A 10,346-nucleotide genomic window follows, 5' to 3' on the forward strand; every position below is an offset into this window, starting at 1 on the left:
CTTAGGCCACATCTACTCAGTGATCAATACTCTAGGCATAAAAGGCCAAGATCCGGCGTTACTTTGCATTGGGATCGAAATACTACTTCGTTTGCTATTTTTTCACTGCCTTTTGCAATTAAGTAGCTTATCACTGTGCCCTCTCGCTCGTTGAACAGCAGCGTCACGGGCGGCCACGCCACGGCGGTGGTGGCCCTCTGCAGGCACCCGAAGGTGTAGGCCTTCACGGCGTCGCCGGCGACGGCGAGGGAGTCCTGCGACAGCCCCGCCTGTAGCGAGGAGGCACGGGTCGGTACGAGGTGGACGCGGCCGGCGGTGCCCCTGTGCCGCCTCCCTGCACGCACGTGCACGCAACTCGCCGCATAGCGTCGGCGAGCTCTGGCTGAGCGCCTGAGCGCGGCTGAGCCGCAGCCGCTGCATGCTGGTGGCGCCAGCGTACGTGGCCGTGGAGCCGGTTCAGGAACAGGTTGAGCAGCCTGAGCGAGGTGATCGACGCCAGTGAGCGAGGGACCTCGCCCGTGATCTCGCCCACGCCGCGCCCCAGCACCTGCGCCACGCCGCCAGGATCTCGCCCACGCCGCGCGCCAGCACCTGCACCACGCCGCGCATCCCGGGCCGCAGCGCGGGTTCCAGGCTAGAGCACGCCAGCCCCACCAGCAGCGCGCGCCGCGCCTCGTCCTCGTCGAACTCCCCGCCCAGCCACGGGTCCATGGCCTCCAGCAGCCACGCCTCCCCGCATGATCCTCATCGTCGGCGCCCGCGTGGACTTCAACCGGCAGCAGCAATATTTCCGTGGGAGTGGGACATAGAAGCCTAGTCATCATGCCACATCAGCATGGGAAGTCCACGTGAAGAAGTATGGATCTAAGTGAACCACTTTGGAAGTCGATGGACCCAAAAAACCACTTTGGAAATTGATGGACCTAACCGAAACTTCCTCAAAAGTTAATGGACTTTCAGTGCATTTAACTCAAACAAAAATACCTGGGAAATTTGAAGAATGAGCTTCTCAAGAACAGGTGAATGTTCGAGAATGCAAACAAGTGCACTGAGGTCAATAGCTACACACCATTCATTCAGCAACAATGTCTTTAACTTAGAAAATGTTGGGCACCATCTCAGATCCCTTTTGAAAATGAACTGAGCAACGTGCAAAAAAAGTGTTAAGAAAATGATTATGGATATAGCCATGTAGGTGATGTAAGCAACTGTAACATGCATTATGAAAATCAAAGATTGCCCTTAAAGTTATGTCAAACGTGGGTATATGATTTGTGGAATGTCAGAAAAACACTAAAAGGACAATAAACTCAAATGTGGCAGTGACAGTGAATGACGTGCTAAATGGCCAATATATTTGTGGGATGCTGAACCTGAAAAAAAGTGTGGCAAGCAACAAACTGAACAATTAGAACTAAGAAGATGGACGTGTGCATACCGTTCCATAGTAGGCTATCAATTCCAAATACACTGCATTTGACAGACCCCCAAGAAGTACACAACGTTCTCTGTGGTCGTCCGCGCCACAACAATTTGCACAAGATCCACAATAATCATGCCTAGAATCACGTTTCTTCATACAAGCATCCCTTTTTTCCCTGTTGGCAGGCTTGACAAATGCAGTTTGCAGTGATGGCATGAATTCAAGCAGAGGTGCTTTGCCACGGAAATTTTTGAGCTGCAGAGAAATGAGACTAGGCATAGAAATACACGCCCGGATATCATTGACAAAACGGCTGTTTATGATTCGCAGATCCTTTACGGACTGGGACAGAATCCTTAAACAGGACAGACGGCCGGCTGCTACGTCGACAACCTCCAATGCTGGACAGGCCACAAAATCAAGGCAATCGGCGCGAAAATCAACACCGGTTGTCTCCAGTCTTCTCAGGTGCTGGGAGATCAGAGGACGGTCTAGCCTGATCGGCAGATAGATGATCAATGCCCGTACTTTGCACATCAAGGCATGTCGGATCCAAATAGGGATCTCTTCCTGGATTTTCGGATTTGGTTTCTCCTCCTAAACTTTAGTTCATGTCCCATCGGATGTTTGGACACATGAGTATTAAATATAAACTAATTACGAAACTAATTGCACAGCTTACAACTAACTTACGAGACGAATCTTTTAAGCCTAATTAGTCCATAATTTGACAATGTAATGCTACAGTACACATATGCTAATGACAGATTAATTAAGCTTAATAAATTTGTCTCGTGAAGTACTGACGGATTCTGTAATTTATTTTTTTATTAATATCTGAACACCCTATGCAACGTCCTCATGTGACACCACCTAAATTTTAGCCTCACGGATCCAAACACATAGGCCCAAGAAATCGTTTGACACCTCGAACTCATCTAAAGCCATGCCTGGCGCTCTAAGGAGCAGTAGGCAGTTCACGAACTTGGCAACGACTTCGGTGATCCTTGGCATGTCGTAGTTGATGCGTAGGCGACGCACGGACCTCCATTGGTGGCGCCAGTGCCGCGCGTGCACACACGTCTTCACCGCCTCGTCCGCCGGCAGGAAACCGAGCACGTACTGGAGGATAGCGTCCGGCAACGCGCTGATCCGGTCCTGATCCAGCGGCTCCAGGTCAGGCGCCGCCGCCACTTTCTTGGCTCTCATGTCGCCAGGCATTCCGCCGACAGGGTGTGGTGGGCGCTGCAGGGAGATATGGCCTGCACCTGCTGGATACGAGAGGGATCTGGAAATGGGGGGACGACGGGGGAGAAGAAAGCGATGCGGCGCTGCGGCGAGCGGAACGGAGGGAGGTGGCGGCGGCAGCGTCTTTCTCCGCGAGGAAGGGCAAGTGAAGCACACTGGTTCTTGGGCTTCATCTTCCCTAGACACTAGAGGGCCCAAAATCTAGATTCCATCTCTTTTCTCCCTTCATAGCCAGCTGGGCCAAAATCTTGTAGGCCTCTTTTTTCTACGTCAGTTTCGGCGGACCACTAGAAAAGCCCTTTTCTACCATTGCTTTCCTCAAAAGTCTAAGTTACCTCCCCAACTATCATGGTCATCCGATTCTTCATCCTAAACTACAAAACCAGTTTTTAACCTCCTTCAACTTTGGAACCCGTTTGTTTTTCCATCTCGGATGGTTCTGACGGTGGTATTAATAACGTGGGGGTAAATCAGACGAAGTTGAAACTCTGTGGAGGTAAATCAGATTAGAAATATTTTAAAAATATATAAAAAAATTTGTAAAAAAAAATTCAAAAAAATATTGGAATTGTTTACAAGAAAAAATAATGTAATTAAAAATCCTAAAATCTAGTTTAATCTTATAAATTTCATAGAAACTTTGTTTTACCTCAGAAAATTATGAAACTAGTTTTCTATATTTTTTTTCTAAAATCATGCTCTATCTTGTGGTGCAAATTGTTTAAATCTTTATGGACTAATTTTCATGCTTATTTGCAAGTAGAAGCCCTTATTATCTATTATATTTAGTCAATACTAATCATTTGGACAGTATAAAATCATGATTGAAGCATGGTCAGGACGTACGTGTGACAAGGAGCATGCTAAAACGTCCTAAATGGCTAGAGGGGGTGAATAGCCTAGAAAAATTCTCTACGAAAACACTAAAACGAGTGGTTAGTAACCTAAATGGTGAAATATAATTTTGCTCTAGCTCTACAAGGGTTGCAAGCCACCTAAACCAACAATTCTAGTTGCTATGATCTCTAGGTTCACATAAGGGTTAAGTCACTACTTTCTAAGCTATTGAGCTCTCAAAGACTAACTAAAGAGCCTCATTAATCAAACTAACAAGCTCTTAAGATTAGCTACACTAAAGAGCTTGACTAGGCAAGAAAGTGATAAATGTAAATACAAGAGAGGAATGAATTGGTTATACCGCCGTGGCAAGAGAGATGAACCAATCAATGAATACCAAATCAATCACCGGGAGAAATCCAAGAGACAAGTGACACATAATTTTTCTTCCGAGGTTCACGTGCTTGCAGACACGCTAGTCCTCGTTGTATCGACCAACACTTGGTGGTTCGGCGGCTAATATGTATCACACACCTAGCCCACCACAAGAGCGCCGCAAGAACCTACCCACAAGTGAGGTAACTCAATGACACGAGCAATTTACTAGAGTTACCTTTCGGCTCTTCGCCGGGGAAGGTACAAGACCCCTCACAATCAACAGGAGATGGCCACGAACAATCACCAACTCGTGTCAATGCTACTTCGCTACTCCAAGCCGTCTAGGTGTCGACAAACACCAAGAGTAACAAAAATCCGCAGCCACAACGATCCCCAAGTGCCACTAGATGCAATCACTCAAGCAAATGCACTAGAAATCACTCATAATCTCACTATGATGATGAATCAATGATGAAGATAAGTGGGAGGTGTTTGATTAGGCTCACAAGGATGTCAAGTATGTCAAAGTGCCAAGAGAGAGACCCAAGCCGACCAAGAACTATTTATAGACCCCCTTAAACAAATAGAGTCGTTGCACTGCGCAGAGCCGACCGGACTCACCGACCGAACCCTGAGCAGAGTCCGGTCGCCTAGGTCTGGTCCCTCCTGGCCGTCCACATGTCCTCCCTTTAAAAACTGAGCGTCGGATCTCAATGGCTATAACAGTTAGTGCAAGTCAACAAAGCCGGACCGGACTCTAACCCTCTGGGTCTGGTCACTACGCGTGCCCTGGGTCTAGTCGACTCCAGTAAGCTCCCCGAGCACGAAAATACAACCAAACTTAGTCCGATCGTCATGACCGGACTCAGCCTGGGTCTGATCTTCTTACTGTTCACAGCGCGCGCCACCAAGTTAATATGACCGGACTGAGCGAGGTTGGGTCCAGTCACTTGAAGTCAGCAGGGTCCGGTCGTGATCAAATTCACACCGAGAGGTCCTAGAGCCTTCGGACCAGGGCTGGTCATACATGACCGGACTCAGCCTCAGGGTCCGATTCTTGCCACATCACCTCTACGATAGAGCTGCACAACCAGACTCTGGGCGCCGGGTCCGGTCCTCTCACGTGCCTGGGTCCGGTCATCACCTGGCCTTCTCAGCCGCGCCCTTAACACTGACCAGACTTTGGCTGACAGGGTCCGATCCTAGGCTTTCACCTCCTTTTCTTTTTCTATCTCCTCAACCGCTCCACCCTTGCTTCCAAGTTGCTAACCACAAAGTGTACAACTCATGTGCCCATGTGTTAGCATTTTTCAAAGCATTTTTCAAGGGTTAATTGTAAGCAGACTAGGTCTCGATAACCGCTTAGCCAAATATTTCCCCTCTTTATAGTATGGCTATTGATCCTAAACACACTCACACCCTCTATGGTGTCTTGAGTGCCAAAACAAAAACATATTTGATACATTTGCCTTGATCAACCCTTGGTTTTTTATTTTTCTCTTTCTTCTTTTCTAAGTTGGAGCATTTGATCATCATCACATGTGGTCATCTCATCATTTCATGTGATTGTCACCGTCATTTGAGTGCCATCATGCTCCACTCCTTGGGTGTACCAACCTATCTCACACATCACATAGATAGCAAGGTTACTACACATAGGTTTCATCAATTATCTAAAGCCAAACTAGGGCTTTCATTCTCCCCCTTTTGGTAATTGGTGACAACCTTTTATAAAGATATTCAATTTAATCCTTTTGGATTCATGTTGCTTGCCCAAGCATTTTACCATGTGTAAAGGATATGGACAAGTTTCATAAATCCAAATTGGTAGCATTAGCTCCCCCTACATATGTGCTAAGAGTTTGGATTGAAAGCTTGAACATATGCATGGATAGGAAGTTTGGGAGAGTAATAACTACCAAATGATGCTAAGGTGTAAAGAATGGACCTTTGAAGCATGATACCAATCGGAGTTTCCATTTGAACACCATCCTTATCACCATGTTTTGCTAGATACCACTTGAAAACTAAAACCACTAGATACCTCATGAGATCAACATTAGAAACAAGGCTCTAGTACTACTTATAAAACCAATTTAAGCGTCTAGCTATCCTAAGCATGCTAGTTTTCATTACATCAATCATTTTCTATAATCTAGCATACACCACACAAGCAAAGATATGGAATTTAAAAACTTGTGCCATGCAAGCAAACATATGTAATGCACACTCAAATGCAACATACAAGTTTATGAGCTTGTTCCTCCTACTTGCATGCTTCAATTTAATTGATCCCTTTAGATTATCAAACTTCCCCCTTTGTCAATCCTATCTATCTTTGTGAATTACTTCTCACCCTTTGTCAACAATTAGCACAAAAGGTGAGCTCAAATTTTAGATAGGTTGGGGTGAAACCATGTTAAGTGAAGATTATTTTCCTAAATTTGGTTCAATCTAGATCACTTGCAGAAGATATTTAACTCCGTTTGATCTAATGGCAAGCTTCTTCACACCTCATTTCAAGGGTTATCTTGACAATGTTGAGTTAAACACTTATAGCTTATTTTCTAGATTAAACACTAGGTTCACAAGGCCACAAACATGTCATATGCTGCCACTAGACCATTTCAAGCATATAAGCAATAGTGGTACCATATAAGCATCAAATTCATTTGATTTTCATGAATGAGTCTAAGACATGATAGGAATGAGTAGATGCACTAAACAAGTCCTTAGCAAAGAATGAATGACATGTCAACCAATTTTACCTTGCTTTGCTCGAAGGAGAGGCATGTCATATAATGGGGTGCATCAACACATATTACAGAAGTCAATAATGTTCAATTCATTCCTTAGCTTGCAAAACCTCTTCTCATCAAGTGGCTTGGTGAATATATCGGCAAGTTAATCATCGGTGCCCACACTCTCAATGCAAATGTCCCCTTTTTATTGATGATCTCTTATGAAGTGATGGCGGATATCAATGTGCTTTGTTCTTGAATGTTGAACCAGGTTGTTGGTGAGCTTCACGGCACTCTCATTATCACATAGCAATGGCACTTGTTTCAACTTGATTCCAAAATCATTCAAAGTAGCCTTCATCCAAAGTAATTGAGCCCAACAACTACTGGTCAAAATGTACTCCGCTTCGGTGGTTGAAAGTGTTACACTATTTTGCTTCTTTGATGACCAAGACACAAGTGATCTTCCCAACAATTGGCATGTGCCCGATGTGCTCTTTCTCTCAATTTTGCATCCCGCATAATCAGAGTCCGAATATCAAATCAACTCAAATCTAGCTCCTTTGGGATACCACAATCCAACATTTTGTGTATGCTTCAAGTACCTCAATATTCTCTTTGTTGCCTTCAAATGACTTTCTCTTGGTGAGGCTTGAAATCTAGCACACATGCATACACTAAACATCACATCCGACCTTGATGCGGTCACATAGAGTAGGCTTCCAATCATAAAATGATACATCTTTTGATCCACCATATTGCCACCATGGATTTCAATAGCGGGCTCTAGCAACGCTATAGCGCCGCTATAGCCTCTAGAGAGAGCTCCCGCTATGCTATTTCTATTTTTCCGCTATGCCATTTATAACCACTATATTATGCTTTAACGTCGCCTAAATTGATTAGCTGTGACTTTAAAATAGCGCTGCATTTTCAACTTTAGCTTTTAGAGTGACAATATACTTATTATATATTATCTTTTGGTGTTAAGTTGATCTTTTAGAAAATTGAACACTTGAGTCTCACAAATTGTGCTATAATGCCATATTAAATAATATTCCCTAGACTCCTAAAGCCTTAAAACATATTTGTGTTCAGTAATTTTCACGATTCTTGTGTTTTTATGAAATAATTACTTGATTTTTATGGTTTTCTTAAAAACCGCTATCTGTCATAGCTCCGCTATAACTGCGCTATAGCTTTATAGCTTCTGAAAAAATGCCGCTATTTGCAATAGCCCGCTATTTTAAACCTTGATTGCCATTAGCATCACTATCCAAGTTTTCCATTTGTCCCCATTGGTGTACTAATAGCCTTTGCATCATCCATTCCAAACTTCTTGAGCATGTCTTTGATGTACTTGCCTTGACTTACAATTGTGCCATTCTTCATTTGCTTGATTTGAGGACCAAGTAAGTAACTCAACTCTCCAATCATGGACATCTCAAACTCATTTGCCATCATCTTTGCAAACTCCTCACAAAAATCTTGATTGGTTGATCCAAAGATAATGTCATCACCATAGATTTGCAACATAAACAAGTCGTTGCCTATCTTCTTGGTGAAGAGAGTGGTGTCAACCTTGCCCATTTTGAATCCCTTAGAGAGTAGAAAATCCCTCAATCTCTCATACCATGCTCTAGGTGCTTGCTTCAATCCATACAAAGCCTTTCTCAACTTGTAGACATGGTTGGGTTTCTTCTCGTCTTTGAAACCAGGAGGTTGCTCAACATACACAAGCTCATTGATGTACCCATTGAGAAATGCACTCTTCACATCCATTTGGTACAACTTGATGTTGTGGGCACAAGCATAGGCTAACAAGATCTTAATTGCTTCCAATCTTGCAACTAGGGCATATGTTTCTCCAAATCAAGACCTTCAACTTGTGTATAGCCTTGTGCTACCAATCTTGCTTTGTTCCTTACTACTATCCTATGTTGATCTTGCTTGTTTCGAAAGACCCATTTGGTTTCAATCACATTATGATCCTTAGGCTTCTCAACTAACTCCCATACCTGATTTCTTGTGAAGTTGTTTAGCTCTTCATGCATAGCATTGACCCAATCAACATCATTCAAAGCTTCATCTATCTTCTTTGGTTCAATGGATGACACAAATGAGAAATGTTCACAAAATAATACCAATCTTGATCTAGTTTGCACATCTCTTGAGATATCACCAATTATAAAGTCTAAGGGATGATCTCTTGCAATATTTGTTGGTTGGAGCACTTAAACTTGATTGCTTGCACTTTGTTGATGATTTGGTTGAGATGATGTACTAGCCACTTGTTGTTGATCTTTCACTTGACCCTCACTTGCACTAGCTTGATCTAGATCATGAGAACCACTAGCTTACACATTTGAGTTAGAGAGCACTTGATCTTTGTCATCATCAACTTCAATCACTTCTCTTAGACTTATATCACCAACATCTATGTTCTTTATTGTATTGACCAATTGAGTGCCTATCACATCATCTAGATTCTCATCTTCCTCTTGTGAACCATTGGTTCGTCAAATTCCACATCATGAACCTCTTCAAGAGTACCACTAGCCAAATTCCAAATTCTATACGCCTTACTAGTAGTGGAGTATCTAAGCAAGAAGCCTTTATCACACTTCTTCTCAAACTTGCTCAATCTAGTCCATTTCTTCAATATGTAGCATTTGCAACCAAAAACCCAAAAATATGCAACGTTGGGCTTTCTACCATTCAAGAGCTCATATGATGTCTTTTTCCATCATTGGGTGACAATAGAGTCGATTGCTATAATTGTAAGCCATGTTGATTGCTTCGGCCCAAAATGAATGACTCACATTGTACTCACTCAACATTGATCTTGCCATGTCAATCAAAGTTTTATTCTTTCTCTCAACAAGGCCATTTAATTGTGGAGTGTACTTAGCTGAGAATTGATGTCTAATTCCAAACTCATCACACAACTCATCAATTCTAGTATTCTTGAATTCACTACCATTGTCACTTCTCACTTTCTTGATGGTTGTTTCAAATTCATTGTGTATTCTCTTGACAAATGATTTGAAGGTTACAAACACATCACTCTTATCAAGAAAGAACACCCATGTGTATCTAGTAAGATCACCCACTATCACAAATCCATATTTGTTTTCACCAATGCTACTATATGTGGTTGGTCCAAACAAGTCCATGTGCAACAACTCAAATGCCTTAGATGTGCTCATCATCCTCTTCTTAGGATATGTGTTACCAACTTATTTTCCGGCTGACATGCACTACATAGCTTATCCTTCTCAAATTAACATCTTTCAAGCCTCTTACTAGATCATGCTTAATCAATTTATTCAATTGTTTCATTCCAACGTGACCAAGCCTTCTATGCTATAACCAACCCATGCTAGATTTAGTGAGCAAACATGTTGTTCATTGGGTTTCACTAGCATTGAAATTAACCAAGTATAGATTCTCATATCTAAAGCCTTTGAATATCAAGTTAGAGCCATCTACACTTATGATCTCTACATCATCCACACAAAATATGCACTTGAAACTAAGATCACACAATTATGCTACTGATAATAGGTTGAAGTTCAAGCTCTCTACTAGTAGCACATTGGAAATGCTCAAGTCATTGGATATTTCAATCTTACTAAGCCCTTTGACCTTGCCTTTGCTATTATCACCAATGTTATGCTATCAACCCCATTGCTATCACTTGTGTTGATTGAATTGAA

At 42.8% G+C, this 10,346-nt stretch overlaps 1 protein-coding gene across 1 annotated transcript; it reads right to left on the minus strand.

The window, feature by feature from the left end:
• Positions 1-965: 965 nt before the first annotated feature.
• On the minus strand, positions 966-2,767 carry LOC136488463 (putative F-box/FBD/LRR-repeat protein At4g00315). The gene is made up of 4 exons (XM_066485392.1): positions 2,314-2,767; positions 1,439-1,824; positions 1,070-1,140; positions 966-984 (listed from the first exon to the last, which is right to left on the minus strand). The coding sequence occupies exons 1-4, from the start codon at positions 2,642-2,644 to the stop codon at positions 966-968; spliced, it is 807 nt and encodes a 268-aa protein (XP_066341489.1). The 5' UTR covers positions 2,645-2,767.
• Between the last annotated feature and the right edge of the window lie 7,579 nt (positions 2,768-10,346).

Source organism: Miscanthus floridulus, chromosome 10 (genome assembly GCF_019320115.1).
Source record: "Miscanthus floridulus cultivar M001 chromosome 10, ASM1932011v1, whole genome shotgun sequence".
In the NCBI taxonomy this organism is placed as follows: domain Eukaryota; kingdom Viridiplantae; phylum Streptophyta; class Magnoliopsida; order Poales; family Poaceae; genus Miscanthus; species Miscanthus floridulus.

What these genes read in the sequence shown, in the direction of transcription:
- LOC136488463 (XM_066485392.1), bottom strand. Translation starts at nt 2,644, where the DNA reads ATGCCTGGCGACATGAGAGCCAAGAAAGTGGCGGCGGCGCCTGACCTG. An exon ending in GGGCCTATGTGTTTGGATCC is followed by an intron (nt 1,825 to 2,313) that starts GTGAGGCTAAAA and finishes TGGCCTGTCCAG; the next exon opens with CATTGGAGGTTGTCGACGTA. An exon ending in TGATAGCCTACTATGGAACG is followed by an intron (nt 1,141 to 1,438) that starts GTATGCACACGT and finishes CACGTTGCTCAG; the next exon opens with TTCATTTTCAAAAGGGATCT.